Genomic DNA, 21861 nt, shown 5'->3' on the forward strand with positions numbered 1-21861 from the left:
ACTGAGTTATGGTCCCTCCCCGTGTGAGGAAACTGTAGGTGTTTGAGGGTGCCGTTGTCATTGACGCTCTGCTTGACTGATGTGGGAAACTCCAACGCCATGGTCTCTCTGTCTCAGGTCCCTCTCCAAACTGGGATCCAACCTTCAGAGGGGGGCCCCCAAAGAAGCTGCTTGGGTGGGGAGTAGAGATGTATGGATTGTGTAAAATCCATCCCATCTGTGTTTCACGGATTGTCAGGCGCCTTTGGTTCCACTGTCTGCCCATCGATGGAATCAGATTTTTTTTGTTTCCAAATTTGTGCAAATGTGCACTTGCACAAATTTGCACATGCAAAAATGCACAAATTCCCCAAAATGCACATTTTCACAGTTTCACCTATGGGGGAATTGCACATTTTTGTCCAGTTTTTAAATGTTGTGTATTTTTCTATGATGAAGTTTGTATAAAATTCGGGAAAGTTAGAAAACTGGACTGCATGTCCATCGAATCCTCCCAACCACAGGTCAGATTCATGAAAGTCTGAACTCATTTGGTTCCTTTGTGGATTTCTCCAACATCCCTAGTGGGGAGGTCCCCTTTGGTTGCTCCGAAGTTTCATCTGGCATTACCAGAGGTGGACTCCTTCCCTGGCTGCACCATGAGCCTCTTTCTCTGGGGTTAGCTGAGCTATAAGGGATCCCTCCTGTCTTTTTTCCCAGGAGGGAATCAGAGCTGAGGTGCCGAAGCAGCGTTGGCAAGACAGGAGAGGAAGAGCCCAATGAAGAATCTGGCAATGAAGAGCTTAATGAAGAGTGTGAGGAACTGGAAGAAAATGCTCACCTGTGAGTAAACAATGTCTTCTGTCATCCACAGGGCCCTCTCAGTGACATGTAGCCTAGCAAGGATTTTAAAGTTATGTCATGAACATTGGCAACCTCTTGGAAGCCATTTGTGAGGGAAGGACAGTAGAAAGCAAGAGGTTCACCCACCTTTTAACATGATTGTACTTATAAAGGCCACACTGGGTTGTTCTAGCCTGTCTCCACCACACAGGAGGTTTTCACAGTTGTGACAATGGCTTCATGTCATCCACAATCCTGGTCACCGCATTTCAAAAAAGGATGCGGTGGAGCTGGAAAAGGTGCAAAAACGGGCAAGCAAAATGATCAGGAGGTTGGAGCATCTTCTCTATGAGGGAAGTCTACAGCGATTGGGCGTCTTAGTTTAGGAAAAAAAGGTGATATGACAGAACAGCCTTCCCCAACCTGGTGCCCTCCAGATGTGTTGGTCAACAACTTTGGTAATTCCCAGCACAATGGCCATGCTGGGAGTTGTAGTCCAACACATCTGGAGGGCTCCAGGTTGGGGAAGGTTGTGAGGTTTATAAAATGATGCATGGTGTGGAGAAAGTGGACCTTGCAAAGTTTTTCTCTCTTCCTCATAATACTAGAACTTGAGGGGTCCTGATTGGCAGGAGATTTGGTTTAAGACAAAAGGATGCCCTTCTTCTCCCAGCACATCATAAGTTTATGGGATTTGCTGCCACAGGATGTGGTCGTTGTGGTGGCGGTGGCGGCGGCGGCCACTAGCTTGAATGGTTTGAAAAGGGGGTTTGACAGATTGATGAATGACAAGTCTATCAATGGCTACTAGTCATAATGGTATTATGCAGCCCTTGGGTTCAGAGGCAGCATGCCATTGAATGCCAGCTTTTGAGCGCAGCAAGAGCAAGGGCTATTGTCTATGGGAAACAAGATGCTGGACTGTATGAACCATTAGTCCGATCTAGCAGAGCTCTTTTTATGTTTTTTCACTTCTATGCCAACAAAGAATTTGGGATCGAGTGCAGAATACAGAGAATATTAGCACCCTCTTCTAAAAAAAATTAAAAAGCAAGTTTCCAGCCCCTATGGCAGAGGACATCCATTAAGCCCTCCACTCCCTGCTCCCTTCAAAAATATATTTTTAATTTTAAAAAACCCTTGAAAAACATTAGGGCACCAGGTTCTCCTTCCTGTTCCTGCTGCAGATCAGCTGTTTGCATTGCAAGGAGGCAGAGAAGGAGAATTGCTTTCTGGCCCCACCCAATATTCTTCTGCCCACAAAGACCCACTGGGACCCACCCTTTAGTCTCTCTCTCTCCCCACTCCCAGTCTCTAGCCTAGCCATTTCTCTTCCCCCAACCCCTTCCCTTGCAATTTCTCTTCCTTCTCCATCCCTAGCTTTCTTCTTTCTCTCCCTTTCTAGCCTCTAGCATTGCTCTTTCTCTCCCCACCACCTCTTTATCTCACGGTTTCTCCCCCTCCCAGCTTCTAGCTTCACTTTCTCTCCCCTCTACCCCTTTGCCTTGCTATTTCTCCCTCCCAGCCTCACTATTTCTTCCCCCACACCTCTTTGGGTCACCTGTGACTAGGCAGGCCCCCAGCAGCAGCCATTATGTGAGTAGCCACACTCACTGTGGGAGCCATTTTGTGGTAGCACCCACAACAGTTTCTCAAATGTGCCCATGGGCCCAAAAGGGTTGGGAACCCCTGCCTTATGGCTACAGAGAGAATAAATTATAGAAAACACACAAACTATGTAAAATTGCACAATCAGCATAAGTTGCAGAATTCAGATATTTTTTTGAGGCTTTGGGTACAGAAAATGTATTACCTTCGCATGCAACTTTATTCTTCTTTAGTGTAGGGTACATGTTGTTGATGTTCAGTCGTTAAGTCGTGTCTGACTCTTCATGACCCCATGGACCATAGCACGCCAGGCCTTCCTGTCCTCCGCTCTCTCCCAGAGTGTGCTCAAGTTCATATTCATTGCATCGGTGATGCTATCTAGCCATCTCATCCTCTGCCGTCCCCTTCTCCTTTTGCCTTCAGTCTTTCCCAGCATCAGGGTCTTTTCCAGTGAGTTTTCCCTGAAGCAGAATAAATAATGGGAATATCTTATGAATATATATTCAGGCTTGGGTGATAGGTTTGATCTTCCCATTTTGAGGGAGGACATTAGATTGAGATCTGACCGGTTTCACTGGATGACTATTTTTTAAAATTTATTCTTGGCAGATTCAAAGGATCTAAAGTGGAGCTCTGCAGAGCCTGGTTCTCTATGCCCGTCTACTATTGGGTTTTGTTGTGGCTGTTTTTTCTTGGGATTGCTTGCCTTGTTCTGATCCGGATCCTGGAGCTGCAGAAACAATTTCCATTTACAACCTCTGACTCCTAAGTGCAGAAGGAACAGAGAAACTGTGCCAGAACTTTGTACCACCAAAATCACAGTTTGCTTGTGAGAAATAAAATTAGGAAAAAGATGCTGTTGAGTGTGTGTGACCAGATGAGCGTTCCCTTGGATGTGGGGCTAACAGGCTGACTGCTGTGAAAAGACCTGGAGCAAAGGACGTCATCTGAATCCGAGATGCTTTTAGCTGTTACTCCGTTCGTGGGCTCAGTATAAATCCAGTGAGTACCTTTGCTGAGAGATGTTGAGTTGGGATAACGCTTACAATTCTGCACAGAGGTGCAATCAAGATATTTCTCCTATTTTTCCAGGTTAAATATCCTTCGAAGTCCCTGAAAAATGGCAGGCATATTAGGACAATCATTAGGTTTGTGTGTTGGTGAATGTAGCATGTTCAAGGGTTTGTCTACACTGAGCTTTACTGCAATGCACTCTTGGGCCGTAGGGCTCAGACCTCATTTGTATCTGGTCACTCCTTTTAACTGCTGCTCAACTAGAAGAGAATCCCATATTTATACAGTATTAGTGGTTACCCTGACCTTTGTTAAGAAGAGTATTCTCAGGTTTTATCAATGTCATTTTGTTTGTATCGCAACAGTATCACAGAAATGTATAATTGCACTGTGAGACTAAAAGCATCTTTAAAGAATCCGCTGTATGGGATGGCCATGATTGCACCAAATCATACTGCAACTCCTTTCTAGCAGCAGGTGGTGCTGATGCTCACCCAGAGCAGCTGAAGGGTATTGCAATAGGATTGGAGGGTGAATTTATGTAACTACACTTAAGTGTTCACCTTTTCTGAACTACAGACCTCCCAAGGGTTGAGAGTGAAAATGGGGCAGGTATTTAGGTACGCTGAATATGGCAGGGGTGGGATGAGAGAAGGCTGTAAAAAGTCATTCTGTGTGACAAACGGCAAAGTTCCACACCCACTGTTAAGCTGTTCTTAGAACCTGGAGGCTATGCATTATTTACCTCAGGAAAGGATGCATACAGAGAATGGCAAGAAACCCCTGAGAGAGTCAACATGGCCTTTCAGAGGCGCTGACATTTCTCCTGCAAACACAACACGCCTTCCTCCAACTGGAACCTGATGAAGCAGGGAGCTCCTTGCTCCTACTTGTATTCAAATATATCACAATGTTAATATTACACAGCCTCGCCACCAACATTATTACAAACACCTCTCCATCCAGAACAGTCTAGCCATCCTTCCTAATTTGACCAAAGTCATGTCCCTGTTTGAGAAGCAAAGTTAACTGATGCAAAATCTTTTGCAGGAGATGGGGTGGGGCCTAGTACTGATAGCTATATAGAAAAGAGATAAGAATATAACAAGGACCTTGCTGGATCAGATCAAAGGCCTCACTGCTCCAGCATTCTGTTCACACTGTGGCCAATCAGCTGCCCGTGGGAAGCCCACAAGCAACACAGGAGTGCAATAGCACCTTCCTGCTCATGTTCCCAGCAGCTGGTATACATAGGCATAGTGCCTCAGATACTGGTGGTAATATATAGCCACTGAGAGGTTTTTGCTCCATGAATTTGTCTAATCCCCTTTTTAAAGCCTTCCAAGTTGGTGGCCATCAATACATCTTGTGGTAGCAAATTCCATAGTCTATGTGCTGTGTGAAGAAGCCCTTCCTTTTATCTGTCCTCAATCTCCCACCATTCAGCTTCATGTGATGACCCCATTGGGTTCTAGTATTATGGGAAAGGGAGAAGAATATTTCCCTATCTACTTTTTCCTCACCATGCCTAATTGTGTACACCCCTATCATGTTTAACATTACCCGCCTTTTAAAAAAAGCTAATCAGTTCCAGATGTTGTAACTTTTCCTCATACAGGAGTTGCCCCAGGCCCTTGATCATTGTGGTTGCTCTTTTCTGCAACCAAAATGATCAAGGTGGAGTAGCTAGTCTGCAGGTTTTTCAGGTGTATACTGAGTGGCTGATCCCTTATGGTGATTGCCGCTAATCCAAATGCCAGACTGTGAAGTTACTATGGTTATTATGGCAGGTGGTGACACAATTCAGCAAAAGAGGAACTGGAACTCACAACCCTCAAGCTAGTTGCTGCCTCTTCCCCAACACCACTTTCACTACTTGCCCTCTACTGCCAGTTTGGCATCGCATTGCTAACTAAGGTCTGATGGAAGCTGCCATCTCTAAATGTAACCTTCCGTGGTGCAAGAGGAAATGACCAGTGGAGGCTGGTGGCCCCGATGTCAGTGGGACAGTGAATCCACTCTGGGTTTCAGTCAGAAACAGTCAGAACTCTTAAGGAGCTATCCAAGTTGCTTTGCTTCACACCTTAGATAGCGCCTTTAGAGTTCTGACTGAAACCTAGAGTGGATTCACCACCCCACTGACATTTGAGCCACCAGCCTCCACTGGAAATAACTAAGGGGTATTTCACAGCAGGTGGAAGGCGGGAGCAGGTGATGAAGGGGAATCTACCACAAGTATGGTTTTTGTTTTAGATAGCATCTCAATTTCACGGAGTGTCTTTTAGTTCTAGCATTACACAACTCAGTGAACAAGTTCCTTATTTTCTTTTCAAAGCCATTCATTTATCTTTTAACCTGGATTAGGTGTATTATGTAATTCTGCAGTTGCACTACACAAGTACAGAATTGGGTATTGGACTCAAAGAATATCAGCTTGCATTTCTAAAAAAACAAAACAAAACCCAAGCTACTAGCCCTTAAGACAACAAATTTGGCTTGAAAATGTGTTGGAAGTACATTGTGAGATCTTAGAAGCTAGAGACTGGGATACAGTGAGTAGGATTTCCAAGGGAAAGCTTCCTAGCTTTTTGTTCCTCTCCATGTTTAGCTGAAGCAGAACAAATTATAGAAAATAAATCCAAATTAGCATACAAGTGTGCAAGAAAAGGATTTGCTCTAATTAAGCACAGGGATTTGTGGGGGTATGCATGGCATGTATGCAGCAGAGTGAGATACAAGAGGATATCATGGCACTTTCTGTATTAATTTCTGTCCCTTTCTTAATAACTCCTCACTTTTCTTTTGCCTTCTGCTTATGGCAACATACTATGCAAATGTTTTCAGGGAACTATCTGCAATATCCCTTCCATGGGTGGTGCCTGCCACTTCAGGCAAACAGTCTGCCCTGTGGATTAGGCTATATGTCAGTGGCCACTAAACTGCTCTTTTACCTGTGTGAATCAGGCCTCAGCAAAGAGCAAAAGTAAAACTAAGGATGCAATCCTATGCAAGTTTAAACAGAAAAAAAGTTCTACAACTTTCAGCATTCCTCAGCCAGCATGAGGAATGCTGGAACTTGTAGGGTTTTTCTGTCTAAACACGCATAAGATTGCAACCTAAAGGCCTTTTCTCCCCCTTACCCCCCGTGGTTACACTGACGTTGAAATTCGTGCCAGATATGGTGTGAAGGCAGCCCACAAACCCCAAATAGCATCCCTGCTGAAGCTAAGCCAACCCGGATCCGGTCAGTGGCTGGAGACTTTCTGCGAACTCTCTGTAGGCTAGCTTGAGTTCCAAGGAATGAAGGGTCGTACGTTCCAGTCCCGTCCATGTTTTATCTTTGCATTATAAACAGATCTCATGTTAAGCATGAAAGCGCTCTCATCCTGGCATCGGAACTGTCTTGCTGCAATAAAGGTGTAATCCCATGCATCTTGGGGGGGGGGGGATTATAACTCCCACCATTCCCCAGCCAGCCATGTTTCGTCTAAACACGCCTGGGGACTGCGCCGCAAGTCGCGCAAGGAGTTTGAAGCGGCCGGCCACGAAGCCCCGCCTCCCGGCGATGTGGCTCTTGTAGTCTCCCCGCCGGAGCCCGCGCCGCTCCCGTCGTCCCTTCTCCTCCGCCCGCCCCGCTGAGCCCGGGGGAAGGACTGTGCAACAGCTGCGGCGTTTCCCCACCCAGAAGCGCAGCGGGATCATCTCGGCGGCGGGCGCCCCCTGAGCTCCATCGTCCTGCCTACGCGGACGAGCCACTCCTAGCGGACAGAGAGGCGCTCCGGCGGCGGCACAGCGCTAAAGGGGAGCAAAGCCCGCGGAGCAGGGGCGCTCCATCGCCTGCCAGCGCGGCGTGGGCTCAGGAGCCGCGGAGACTGAAGCCCGCTCGGCTGAGCCCCCGCGCAGGGGAGAAAGACGGCCAGGGCTGGACGTAAGTGTGAAAGTGTTCCACGACGGCCAGGGCTGGACGTAAGTGCTCGTGCGCGCGGGCGCGCTCCCCCGGCGGGCAGCCAGGGTCAGCCCTGGAGCGCGCGCGAGCCCGTAATAAAGCAGAGGGTGCCAGTGAGCATGTGCAGAGTGCATCAGCGTCCTCCTCCTCCGGAAGAAGGGTTAAACGCAACTGTGCGTGGGTGGGTATGTGGCGGCGGCGGCCCATCAAACAGCCGGAGTCCTCTGCTCCGCGCCGGTGGGTGGGAAGTTGCCCCAGGCGGCCCAAGAAACATCTTCCCCTCCCGAGCCAGGCGGGCGGAGGGCGGCAAAGCGCTTCGAGCAGTGGCCTCACTCTTGGGAGATGGAGCCGCAAAGAGGAGGGAGCCGCCTCCGCGGACGAAGCTTTGGAGAGGCGCTTGAGCCGGGAGCAGCAGAGGCCGAGCTGGAGTCGTCTTGCGCGATCTACTGCTGGGGGCGGGGGAGTTAAAAAGTACGAGAATCTTTGGGCGAAGGAGAACCCCGCCCTTGCTCCGCTGGGCGGGGTTCGCCCCCCTTAGTCACGACCGGGAGCGGCGATTCTCCTCTGCCTGGCGGACAGGGCATCGTAATAGATAAGCGCAGAATAAAGCGTGTGGTCCCAGAACTGGGCGGCCCAGAATTCCCCGCGTGATCTTGGATCTCGCAGTGCCGCTGCCTCGGACAGTAAAATGGCTTGGACTAGCTCGGTCGGTTACATTGCCAGGCTTAGGTTTTTGGCCCACGTGCCCAGGGGATGGAGAGAGGTTCTTTGGGCTCGCCAACTGGCTGTAAAGTCAGGTCTGCAAAAGGACTTGCCTGTTATCTTCTCACTTACTAGAACTCAGTGATTAGTAAGGGCTCAGTTCCTAGCTCTTCCAGTCCAATAACCTAGGTCCTAGGAAGCACGAGTGTCTCACTCTTCTACTCCCTAAATTACTAAGGGCGCAACCCTATACGTGTTTAGACAGAGAAAAGGCCCGTAACTCCTGGCATGCTGGGAGGTGTAGGCCTTTCTCTGTGTCTTAACATGAATAGGATTGTGCCCTAACAGTGCAATCCTCTGCATGTTTAGACAGAAAAGTTGTACAACTCCCAGCACTCACCAGCCAACATGCTTTTCTGTCTAAACATCAGAGGATTGCACCCTAGTAGAGTAAGTGCATCTGGGCATGTGCAAAGTGCTCTTTCTGCACAATTGCCTATACAGTATTGGGGGGAAAGCTCTTAGGTCACAGTACAGACTTCACTCCTGGCTTCTGCATTCTATAAATGAGTGCTTGCCTTCAACAGATAGAATTGCTGATGTATCTCTCCCCCCCCCCCCGTTTCCTTAATTGCTGGCAGAAACACTTTGTGATTACTGCAGCTCCATGCGTGGTGGAAAAGTTATATCAGTTGAATTGCTGTTATTATGGGGCTGGAGTCTTATTTGATAGCCCTCCCTGTAGCTAGGTTTTCTGGTTTCAATCTGGAGGCATAGCCTATCATTTTTAATGGTCCCAAAAAGTGAAAGAGGATGTAGCTGCTGTGCCTATCACCTTAATTCCTCCATTGGTCCTATTACCCACCCTCAAGCAAAACTCTGCTTTTATACCACAGCAGACATCTTCAAGAACATCAGGCCACATCTGAGCTTTTGCAGACAGTGAGTTGGCTACAACATCTGTGCCCTTTAGCATCAGAAGCTGAGTTGGGCTTGGCTTTGCAGTCTTGATAACGTTGTACCTGGGCTAAGGGAGTTGCCACTTCCTGCTTCTCATGTTTACTTCCTCCTGGGCTCAGGTAGTTTTAATTGCAGAAGTGAAGTAAAGCCCATCTGTCATTTACTGCTTTTTTGCCTCTTAGGAATAAAACCCTGGCAGATGAGGCCCCTTGCTGAAAACAGGAAATGCTGACAAGTGCCTTGTTCTCCTAGACCAGAGGTAGGTCACTTGGTGCCCTCCAGATGTTTTGGCCTACAACTCCCATAAGCCCCAGCCAGCATGCCCAGTGGTCAGGGATTATGGGAGATGTAGTCAAATACATCTGGAGGGCACCAGGTTGCCTCTCTCTGTTGTAGGCAGTACAGTGGGTCGGCGGGGGCAACTTGTAGGCCAAAATGTATAGAGGAGTATGACTCCTATCACCATTGGCTATGCTGGCTAGGCGAGATGGGAGCTGGGGGCCAAGCCATCTTGGAAGGCCACAAGTTACCCACCCCTGGAGTAGGACATGAAGTAGAAAGGATATGAGCTGATAAAAGGCTGTGACTGGAATGGGGTTTCCATTGGGAGATGGAGCCTGGGGCTTCTCAGTTGTTTACATACTCCTAGCTGCATTGGGGGAGCGTGGATATGAAGGGATGGTGGTGGATTAACGCAGAAGACATCCTGTCAAGCTTCCCCTCCCCGCTCAGAAGGGGGAGAGAGAACCGCTTCCTGGAGGGGCTGATGAAAGTACAGCGCTCAGATATTTACACAGCCTGCAAACAGAGTGCCTCTGGCTCCCACTTAATAATCCACATAGGTCTCTTTCTTTCTAGCAGCCAGGTGGCATGGCTTTTCGATACAGCAGCTATATCAAAAGGCATGGCTGTAGGGCTCTCTTTAGGCCTTGCTCCTGCACCTCCTTAATTGGTATTATTAGTCTTTCCTGGCAGCCTAACTCTCCAGCAGGGAAACAATTAAGTGCTTAATCAGGGAAAGGAGTGTGTCTAAGCAGTGTCTGCTTAGTCCTTGCTGTTACCAGTTGTAATACAGACTAAGAGCCAGTAGCCCGGTTCCCGTGGAACCCCCATCACACAACAAGTCCCCCAGGGTGATAGCATTTTCATCAGGGGCAAAGTGAGCATTAGAGTGGACTCTCACACACACACACTTGGCCTTGCGGGTCCACAGCAGGAGTAAATGCCATGGGAAGGATGTGAGGATGCATACCCTTCTGTCTGCTGACTTAAGATGAGAGCAAGAATCTAAAAGTCTGGCTCTAGATCTAAACTTCTCTGGTGGTCTTTTGTACCCGGGGTTTGAGCATTCTGGTTTATTCAACTGAGCAATAGGCTGTTCTTAAACTGAATTCTTCCTTTAAATATCTGAGCAGAACTAAAGGCATTGGCTGAACTGCTCTCTTTAGCTGTTGCTATTACATGTTCTTCCATTGAAAGGCAGTGGAGAGGGGAAAATATGTGAGCATGCATCTGTTCCATTGTTACCAGACCGGCTCTCTCAAAAATTGAGAAAGAAGCTAGGCGAAAGCTCAACGCTTCAGTCAGCTATTGATGAGGAAGGAGAATTGTCTGAGGAAAATATAAGGAAAACGTTAAAGTTCAGTAAGTTTGATTTCCCCTTCCTGCCACACACACACTCAGCTGTACTCTTCTGACTGTTGCAAGTGCCATGCAAAATGGGATTGCATCAGTTTGGGAACATTATGTTTTCAGAAAATTATACATCAAACTTTGTATCTTACATCAGCAGTGGCTCTATTAATTTGGGAAGAACAAAATGGAAAAGTGACATCTAAGGAATTAATTGTGTTCATACTGATGGCAGCTGGAAAACTGTAGAACTTCTGACATTGATGTCTTGGTACGTGGACCTGTGCCAAATAGCCATGGCAGAAAAATTGATGTAAGAACTGAAATTAACTAAAGGCAAAGTCAAAATACTTGATTTTTAAATCAAATATGGCATAATTTTATATGTTCAAATCAGGAACATATAAAGCAATATTTGTTAAAGCCTTTCCTCACATTCTGGGAAAGAGACGGAGCAATCCAGTGGCCCCTAGACATTGTCTGAGGGGCCATAGGATACTGGGGAATTCCTCTTCCGAGGACCAAGACAGTGCTTCAACCTCAGAAGGGGGAGTTGGAGACCTGAGCCCCCTCCCACATCCCCTTGCAGCCATCGTAGAAAGAACTGTGCGGGCTGGACTCCTCGACCTAGGAGTCGGGGTGGGGGAGGGCATCAGTGGGTGGGGAGGGGAGGAGACTGGAGAGTCCAGGATCCGAGATATCCTAAGCCTCTTCCAGCCTCCCCTCTAGTGAAAATGCAGAGTGGGAGGATGGGGAGATGAAGAGCACCTGTGCCACTTCTCCTGCCCTACACTGGATGATTGGAAGCTTTTGAGTTCAGGGGCGTCTGATCACCAAGGGCACAATTGATACGACTGTGCCTTAAATATAATTTTTATGAAGAACCACAAAGAAAACCTCCAAGCAGCCAATGGATACTTCCTATATTTTTGTGTGTAAAGAGGAAAAAAGTTAATTGTACTACCCTCTGACAACAACTAGATTTAAATTCAATGTGTTTGTCATTGTAAATAAAAACTATTTTAAAAACAAACAAAATAAAATGTGATTGTATAACTATCCAGAGCATCTACTGTAGCCTTCCCCAATCTGGCACCCTCCAGATGTGTTGAACTATGAGTCCTATCACCCCTAGTCAGTGATGGTTATTGCTAGCTGGGGTGATGGAAGTTGTAGTCCAACACATATGGATGGTCCATGGGGTCACGAAGAGTTGGACACAACTTAATGATTGAACAACAACAACAACAAGTTGGGGGTGGCTGCTTGACTGGATAGAGTCTGTGACATACAGAGCCTGCTCCTTGAACCACTTCTACCTTTAATTTTGTGACTTTATCATTCCTACTGACTCTGTGCTCCAGCAGTATACAAATCCAGGCTTTTCTGTTTTTAAGTGGCAAATGACTTGCAGTAAAGCCCTGTGCATGCTTTCCTTACCAGTGTCCATTATTTTCTGCAGACCAACACATTCTCCTTGGCTTTTCCGCAACCCCAGTACACGCATACTCTTCCAGTAAGTGGGGACAGAATATAACTCTGAAAGCCCTTACAGGATTTCACATTAATTCTAAATTAAGCTGGTGCGATACTTTCACAGATTGCATGGAAAAGCCTTAATAATTAAGCCTTGCTTTTATCTGAGATTTGCTTATTGCATGTCTATTAAGTTGTCATATTAGCCAGCCAATTAATTTCTCATTGAAATGTGATTTCATTAATTTACACCCCAACCCAGATCATCCCAAATTAGTAGTTCCTCTTCAGTTACAATTAATTTGCAATCTCTCACTGTCCCTTCCCTTCCCTCTCTTTTCCTCCTGGAGGAAAATTGCTCCTGATCCATGTGTAGAAGAACAGCTTTCACTGACAGCAGTGGATTTTTTCTAAACTTAAGTGCCTTGGGAAGGGCAGACTGGGGGAGAGGCAGATTGCAGGGAGGGGAGGGTCACCCCTTCCCAACTGGGATTCACCGCCCCCCCGCATGCCAATTAAAACTCTCCCATTTGGCACCAATGGAAGTGTTTTTAATAAGCTTCCTTGCCATGCAGGGCAGGGATTTATTTCGGTACAGGGATGCGTGGGAGAATGGTGTTGCTAGTCATTAGTTATGGTATAGAAATATCTAATGGGCAAACGTTGCATATGTGCACCCACATTCCATTTCACATGGCACATTAAGTGACATTGTGATAATCTGGGAAAGAGTGGCATTTTTCTAGTTACAAATTTATATGATTATTGATTGAATGCTTGGGAACAATATCGCCTTACCAGAGCTGCAGTCTTGAGTGTGGAATGTCCATGACAAATGAGAAATAAACACAGTTTATAGTTGCATTTATTGCACTATAAACTGTACTTGTGGAGAGTCCCTACAAGAATGGGTATCCTTCTGTATTATCTCTTCTTTTTGCAGCTGTTGCCTGCCCAGAGATTAATAATTACTTCTGCCTTTTAGTACTCTTTTAAATGCCTTCCTGGGTCAGTCCGGTAAGCTACTTTGCATTCAAATTGCTCATAGTGCTTAAGGGCTTGCTCCAATAAGGAAATAACTTTGTACCCATTCCCTTTAACCCCACTGTTACGTGGGTGTTTTGACCTCTCTTAAGATTAGATCTGGTGAAATTGTCCCAGGAAAGCCTGGTAATAGGAGTGAGTTAGGCCGCAACTTCAAGGCCAGTGCTAAGTCTTCTGTCATTCTCTCTTGCTCACCAGAGAAGCTTATTGTCTGTGCTTGTTACAATAACCAACAAAGTAAATCACAGGGCCTATAGATAAATGCTGCACAACCTTGATAGTTGCTTTTTCTTCTTGCAAATCATAACTTTTGGGATTGGGGTGGAAATGGAAAATGTTTCCTTCATGTAGCCATGCCTGGTTTCCATATGAGTGAGAATCTGATGTGTATTGCCCAAGAGCTAAGCTCTTCATAACAAATCAATTTACATACTTCACAATACGTTTGTAATCTGTAGATGGGACTCCTGGTAAAAGAAACTTGGGCAGCCTGGAAAACAAGTTTTGATAGTGAATTTCTAAGTGAGAATAGGGAAAAAGATTTTGGACTCCATTTTGCAGAAGTGTGCAACTGACCAAAATCTAGATAGGAGTTTTCTGGCATAATCCTATGCATGTTCAGAGAGAAAAAAGTCCAACAACTCCCAGCTTTCCCCAGGTAGCCTTTTTTTCTGATTAAACATGCATAAGATTGTGCCCTTAGTGGTGAAATTGTAGCTTGCTGTATGGAAAACCTGGGTTCAGTTTGTTGCTCTGCCACCAGCCTTGGCAAAGGCCTATAGATTTTCCTGCCCATGTTTCTCTCTAGGTGTAAAATCAAGCTGTCCTGCATCGTGTGTGTGTGTGTGTGTGTGTGTGTGTGTGAAAGAGAGAATGTATATAAACATGTAACAGTTATGTTCAAGAAGGCGATACGTCTGATTTTGGATAGGGATCTAGAAGCTATTCCTCCCACCTGCCATCCTGTGCTAAACCTTTCTGAATGATCATCACCTGCTTTCTTGTGAATTATGTACCTCCTTAGTAGATAGGATTGCCAGCTCATGCATTTCACCAGTCTGTTAATATGAAACCTTCTGCTGTAAGAACCTTTGTCCTTCCACTAGTACTGCCCCGCTGTAATGGTGAACTGCTAAATTCTATATATGCAAATAACTTCAACCTGTGAAACCAGCAGTTCACTTTAGAAATTGGTGATTGCCTTTGAAAATGTATTTTGATGTTTTGCCTCTGTAACAGTTGGAGCAAGTGTGATCCTTGTCAATTTGAAAAGCTGATTGGGGGCGGTAGGGGGGTGGTTAAGACTTTATTTCTAACATATATTAAAAAAGACCCCAGCAGCAATTCTGAATTTCAAAGAAACTTGATATCTACACGATTTATGAAGAATTAGGGATGTATAGATTTTATTAAATCCGTTTTGTGTTTGTTTCACGGATTGTCAGATGTCTTTCGTTCCAGTGTTTGCTCACTGATGGAATCAATTTGTTTCAGCAAGAATTTCATCCCACTTGCGCAAGTGCGCATTAGCGCAAATCCCCCCCAAGTAAAAAAGTGGTCTGTAAGTCCACGGAATCTGCATAACTTGGAAAAAGCTGGTCCGCTACAGAATCCACAGGTTGGATTCATAGACATCTGAACTCATTTGAATCCACTGCAGATTTCTCCGACATCCGTACAAAGAATGTGATGTGGTTTACGGCAGCGATGGGCAACTTGTGGCTCTACAAATGTTTTGGCCTACAACTCCCATGATCCCTCATCACTGGCTAGGCTGACTAGGGCTGACAGGCCAAAACATCGGGCGGGCCACATATTGCTCATCCCCGGCCTAATGGGTAAGCAGGTGAGGAGGTGGATGGGAGTGCTAAACCAGCGTTTGGAAGCAGTAATGGGCTGGATGGGGCCCAGTAAGCTCAAGTTCATTTCTGACAAGATGGAGGTACTGTAAGTGCATGGATAGGCAACTTCTGGTGCTCCAGAGGTTTTGGCCTACAAATCCCAAAATCCTTCACCATTGGCTGTGCTGGGTAGGGCTGGTTGTGTTTTTTTTTTTTTTTACCAGCTTAGGTTGGTATGCCAGCTACAAACCTACATGGACAGCAGTAGCCTTACTTCAGTTATCCATGTCCTGTCCTCGGAACTGCCTGTTCGCATTACTGTGATGCTTTGTATGTGAGTCTGTCTTTCAAAATGATCTGGAAAGCTCAGTTAGTTCAGAATATGGTTGCAAGACTGCTAAGTGAGACCAGGCCATATGAGTACATCATGCTAGTGCTTTGCCATCTTCACTGGCTCCCAAGGTGTTTCTAGGCCTGGTTGAAGATTTTGACTTTAAAGGCTCTTCACATCTTGGCCCCAGGGTACCTAAAGGACTGCTGCATATATCTACCGAGACATCGAGATCTTCCTTGGAGACCTTTCTCCCTGTCCCTGCTAAGTGAGTTGCTGTGGGTGCCTACAGGGAGACAGCCTTTTCAGTGGTGGTGCCCCAGATGTGGAATGCCCTCTCCAGAGAGGCTCGCCTTTATAGGGTGGACTGTAAATACTCTAAGTAAATACATACACTCCTGCTCAAGCCCAGACACAAGTGTGGGGCAAGCCTGTGTTGTGAGATCAGAGACACAGGCTAAGGGCTTATCTGCACATCTCTTTATCCCTATCAAAGGCTGCTTCTGCATGGCAGCTTTCCATTCACTGGCTGCAACAGAAGGGGCAGCTTGCCGTATGGACCTACCCATTAGTGTGAAAAGTTTGCAGTGTCAGTGCTGGGCACAAAAGAGGCCACCTGTGAGGAAAACCAAATGAACTATTGCCATTCAGCTGTAGAACCCTGGATTTCCAATGTCTTGAGAACAAGCCAGAGGCTGTTTAATTTAGCTAAATTATCCTTGAGTTTAGGTAAATTGGGTAAATGTAGATAAATTATCTGTGAGTTATGCCCGCTGAATGAGTACAAGATTACTATTTACATTACCCTTACACTAGCAAAGCACAGAAATCTGCTGCTACACCAGCATTGTACCACTAGAGTAGGGGTGGGCAACTTGTAGGCTAAAACATCTGGAGAGCCACAACACCCATCAGCCCTAGCCTGTCTAGCCAATGGTGAGGGATCATGGGAGTTGTGGCCCTCCAGGTGGTTTGGCCTACAAGTTTCCCAGACATGCAAGTGAGCCGTGGATGGTAAATTTATTTTACTGTATTCCATCCACTTTCTGGAGTATCCAAAGAAAAGTCAAAACCTACTTTAGGTGAAGATGAGCTTCATGTCAACTCCCATGTAAACAAGGCTTGACATCATTGCATCCATTTCCCATTAATGTGTTGACGTTTATCACATTGACAAGCAGGGGATTAAGCAGCTTCCTGGAAGTGAGTGAGTATTGTTGCACAGAGTTTTTATCCCTCCCCACAATACCTGCACTAACTGCAGACAAGGAAAGCAGGCTTGGTTTGATTGAAAGAGAAATGAGCTGGACTGAAGTTAGCTTTTTGTAGGATCCCCTAAATGGAAGGGTGTCTGATTCACATCTGAGTGACATGCTGTTTATTTTTGTGTCTATTGTAAACTGAATTTGAGAAAAGCAAAAGAACCTACTATAGAAAATGTGAGTCGCTACAACTAAGGGGCGGTTCACAGAACATGCTAAACTGCACTCAGTGGTTGAGTTTGGGTTGTTGTTGAACCGTGGGTTAGCATGTTCTCTGAACCCAGGACATTTTCTGCAGGGTGGCTTGTTAACCATGCAGTGTGGCTTATTTTTCTCAGACAGGCCAGCTTGAGAACCCATGGCTTGTTGTTGGGTTGTTCAGAGTGGTTAACAAGCCACACTGCCTGGTTAACAAGCCGCCCTGCGGAAAATGTCCTGGGTTCAGGAAACACATTAACCCACGGTTCAACAAACCCGTGATTCAACAACTACAACCCACACTCATCCACTGAGTGTGAGTTAGACTGTTGTGTGAACAGCCCCTATGTGTACAACTGAGCTGGCGGTGAAATCGCTCTGCTTTCGGCCTTGTCATGAGCAGATTCTCTGAACAGAGGTGTAATACCAGAGAGATGCACCCTCTGTATCCCAGTGCAGCCTCTTTTGATTGCAAGCTTCTTTGGAGCAGGGGTTTCTTGTGCAGAATGATGCTGTGTGCTTTTGAAAAAGACGTGTGTTCTTTGGTTAAGGCAGTGGATTGGAACTTGGAAGGTCATCATTTCCCCTATTTCTCTCTGCCTAGGAACCCTTACTCAAGATCAGTTCACATGGATGACATCCTTCTAATCATCTCATTGTACTCTCACTTAGGGAGGTTAAGGAGCACAGTGTCATGGTTTCTGCCTCACTTATGCAAGGCAGGCTCACATGTGAAGAGTGGATCCTAATGTGCAGTTGTGAGTGTGCAGCTGTTCAAGCTTGGTTAATGCAGAATGCAAGGGTGTGTTATTCATGTGCTGTGGGAGTGTCATGAAGTTTCTAAATATTCGGAAGGACCTAATAGTAGGCACGTGACTTTCACAGGTGTTGAATACTCATGAGTCTAAAACAAAAGCCAGTGTTTGGCACCTCTGGAAATCAAGCCACACACAGGTTGCCTGGGGGTTTAGGCAGTTTTGCTTAATAGTGCTTGGAGGAAGAAGGCATTATGAAGGAAAATATCTACAGCACTCTCTGCCTTGCTGAATATGCATGCAATAATGGATGAATGGGTAGCAATGAGGTCGAACTGCTTCCCACAGCTGCGCCTGCAGTCCGTTGCTTCAGATGACTTTCTGTATATAATGAATATGGTGAATAAACAGACTATGATAGAGACAAACGGGATCTCCACACCCTCCTTTACACTCACTTGAGGTAGTCAGTGCGACAGAGCATTTTACAAGCTATTGCCAAGCCTGTCTGTCTTAATAGTGCAAGTATTTCTTCATTGGTTAAAGCAAGTGGCTGGTTGCTTAGCATATCACACAAATAATTCCAGGGTGGAATTGGTTAATATTTTTGAGTGGCTCTCTTGATCTATGCCTTTGTCTATAGAACCAGGTTTCTCTGTATCACTGCTGTGTGTGTGTGTGTGGAGGGGGAATGCATTTTTAGATCTACCTGGCACTGCTGAAGGACTGTGCTTCAGGCCTAAGTTACATGCTAAGATGAACAAATGGCTGCTGTCATTCCATGTCTCCCTAGTAAATTTAATAATATTAAGCACCAAAAGAGAAAAAAGAGCCGTATCCATAGACATACAATCTAGAGATAAACAGGCACAATAGCAAACAGGTAAGGGAAGTGAAGAGGACACTGACATGTTCAGCATTCCCCCTACCACACTCTGCTTTATTAGCTGGCACTTGAGAGGGTGAGAAAATGCTGAGCAGATGTGGGGTGACAGTTACATGGCCATAATAACATGAAAGGGCTGTTCAGGCCATGGTATATACATGAAGGAGTGGGGGGAGTGAGATCGCCCTGACATCCATGTGTTCAGTGTCTATCAGAAAGAAGAGGCTATGTTTGTACAGCCATACACACACAGGCCTGGTTCTCACATAAAGACAACTTAGAGTATAGGTTGCCACAGAATCATGGGTTGTTGTTGTTACTTGCTAGCCCTGCACTATGTTTTAGCTATGGGTTGTCAGGACTTTCAGCTGTAATTCAGGACTTTCAGCTGTAATTCAAGGGGTTTGACAAAAGTGGGGCACTAACCATTCAGGAAGGACAGCCAGTGGCATACACACACCTCCATTGTTGGTGGCTCATAAGTAATGGAACAAACCAATATCATTTCAAACTTAAGGATTGCCTTTAATACCTGGATTGAAATCCTTTGCAGTCAATGACTGCCTGAAGTCTGGAACCCATGGACATGACCAAATGCTGAGTTTCCTCCCTCAAGATGCTTTGCCAGGCCTTTACTGCAGCTGCCTTCAGCTGCTGCTTGTTTGTGGGTCTTTCTGCCTTCAGTCTTGTCTTCAGTAAGTGAAAAGCATGCTCTGTTGGGTTGAGATCAGGTGACTGACTTGGCCATTGAAGAACATCCCACTTCTTTGCCTTGAGAAACTCTTGGGTAGCTTTTGCTGTATGTTTTGGGTCAGTATCCATCTGCAATATGAAGCGGCGTCCTATCAGTTTGGCAGCATTCGGCTGAATCTGAGCAGAAAGTATAGCCCTATACACTTCAGAATTCATCCTGCTGCTTTGATCAGGAGTCAGGTCATCAATAAACACCAGTGACCCGGCTCCATTGGCAGCTATACATGCCCATGCCATAACACTGCCTCCACCATGTTTGACAGATGATGTGGTATGCTGTGGATCATGAGCTGTTCCTTTCCTTCTCCATACTTTTCTCTTCCCATCATTCTGGTACAAGTTAATCTTGGTTTCATCCGTCCAAAGAATCTTATTCCAGAACTGGGCAGGCTTTTTCAGGTGTTTGCTGGAAAAGGCTAATCTGGCCTGTCTGTTCTTGAGTGTTACCAGTGGTTTGTACCTTGTTGTGAAGCCTCTGTGTTTACATTCATAAAGCTGTCTCTTGACTGTAGATGTTGACAATGACATGCCTACCTCCTCAAGAGCGTTCTTGACCTGGCTAGATGTTGTGAAAGGGTTCCTCTTCACCATGAGCAGAATTCTGCGGTCACCCACTTCAGTTGTCTTCCGTGGTCTTCCAGGCCTTTTGCTGTTGCTGAGCTTGCCAGTTAATTCCTTCTTTTTCAGGATGTTCCAAACTGTTGTGCTGGCCACTCCCACTGTTTTTGCTATCTCTCTGATGGGTTTATTTTGTTTCCTCAGCCTAATGATGGCCTCCTTCACTCGCATGGATACCTCTTTGGACCTCAAGTTGGGAGTTCCAGTGAACAGCTACCAAATGAAAATGTAACACTCAGAAGCACCTCCAGGCTTTTTATCTGCTTGATTGGTCATGGGGTACCCAGGAAACTGGCCACCCCTGGCCGTGCAGCTTCTTGTCAGCCATTCGTTCCATTACTTATGAGCCACCAACGATGGGTGTGTGTGTATGCCACTGGCTGTACTTCCTGAATGATTAGTGCCCCGCTTTTGTCAAACCCCTTGAATTACAGCTGAAAGTCCTGACTTTGCTCCCATCTGGGTGTGTTTCCTTTCAACTTCAATGTGGTGGTGTACAGAGGCCAACTGCCAAAACAGTTATCCTTGTTCCAATATTTCTGGCCCTGGCTGTACCATAAATGCCAGCATATTTTAGCATAAAGCTCTTACTGTCAGTAACTAAGCCTCAGGAGAAGCATTTCAACTTTTTAGAATGGGGGGAAAACTGCACAAAAGGTGAGAAACCACCAAATGATCAGGGTGGGGCCAGGGATGGGGGCGTTGGCCATATGGGGAAACCCAGAGGGCTGGATTTGGCCCCCAGGCCCAAGGTTCTGCACCCCTGCTCTATAGTATGGGCCTCAGAGGTTCACCATGTGATACCCATTTTTTTATTAGGCATGCAATTCCTTTGTACTATAAAATAATACACTTATTCCAGCCTGGCATATATCGCCTATGCTGTGCTTTCTAAGGTATTTATATCTTTCACCAAATATGGTATCTTTCAATACAAGTTTTGTTTGCTTGTGTATATCTGAAAGATTTTCTAGAGGTGAAACTTGGAATGGAGTCTCTATGAAAGGGCTTTGTACTCTGTTCAAACAGCTGCTGTGTTCGACTACAGAGGTAGCAAAGTGTGTGGGTAGCAAACAATTACTCATCAGGACTGAGCAGCATATAACTCAACGTGATCCAAAGAACATGTGGAACGTAAGCATTCCTGAAAAGTTGACAAAAGCTTATGCCATAATTAATTTGTTAGTCTTTTAAGGTACCACAAAACTCATTTTTGTTTTTGCTGCAACATGGCTACCTCTCTTGAAATGGTTTCAGAGTGTTAGTGGGTGTTTTGTCCCACGATCAGAGAAAAGTACAGCAACTGGGACAGGGCTTAGTGTTCAAAAAGAGGGATGCACTTTTTCAAATTGCAATTGTGAGTGGATACTTCTTTAAACGTCAAGGAGTGGAAGAGGAGAGAGGGCAGTGGGGCAGCCCATAGAGCTCCTTGAATAGGGAGTCTCCTGGCTTGTATCCTGTTTACTAATCCTTGCTTGTACTGTTGGTTCCTTCCTTCCCACTGTCTTTTATAATTTACAAGACAAATGTTTCCAGACAGCTTCTTGCCTTGCATGATGTGCTGGGTAAAGGTCTTGAGAGTGAGTAGGACTTAATCATACATGGAGGGATTACAGTGCTGCTTGCCATTGTCTGGTATGTGTGAAGAAAAGCTTCCCAGTCTAGTTTATTTATTTATTTATTGCATTTATACCCCGCCTTTCTCCCTCTCGCAAGGAACTCAAGGCGGCTTACATTATCCTCCTCCTCCTAGTTGATGTCAGCACAGGCTGGCCAGCATTTTAAAACAATAATCACCTTTTTATTGGTCTGCATTTAGGGTTAGACTCTAAATAACTCTACAGTATTGTATATTCAAATTCCCTCCCCCCATGTCCTGACCCACAATCGCAAAAAAACAAAATGTAATCTTGCCAGAAGAAGACACCTGAAATGGAGGGGTTGGGTTGCCAGACCCCTGTGTGGTACACATGCTTTGTATTTATTTCATGCCCATTTACCTCAGTGTGTCTG

General features: G+C 45.8%; 2 protein-coding genes across 3 annotated transcripts in view; both read left to right on the forward strand.

The window, feature by feature from the left end:
* The window catches only part of LOC146348361 (inositol 1,4,5-triphosphate receptor associated 2-like), a 31314-nt gene extending 28037 nt beyond the window's left edge, over positions 1-3277 (forward strand). For both annotated transcript variants that reach the window (XM_084852920.1, XM_084852918.1), the window contains 2 exons: positions 700-822; positions 3040-3277. In XM_084852920.1, the coding sequence (XP_084709046.1) occupies positions 700-822; positions 3040-3199 (283 nt within the window). In that variant the 3' untranslated portion in view covers positions 3200-3277. The remainder of the gene's footprint in view (positions 1-699; positions 823-3039) is intronic.
* A 3849-nt stretch (positions 3278-7126) lies between these two features.
* Positions 7127-21861, forward strand: part of MICAL1 (microtubule associated monooxygenase, calponin and LIM domain containing 1) — a 60388-nt gene continuing 45653 nt past the window's right edge. The window contains exon 1 of the mRNA XM_084852921.1: positions 7127-7410. The gene's annotated coding sequence lies outside the window, so the exon portion shown is untranslated. The remainder of the gene's footprint in view (positions 7411-21861) is intronic.

Source organism: Heloderma suspectum, chromosome 4 (assembly GCF_057233095.1).
Source record: "Heloderma suspectum isolate Gila_16-S chromosome 4, 16-S_ref, whole genome shotgun sequence".
Lineage (NCBI taxonomy): Eukaryota > Metazoa > Chordata > Lepidosauria > Squamata > Helodermatidae > Heloderma > Heloderma suspectum.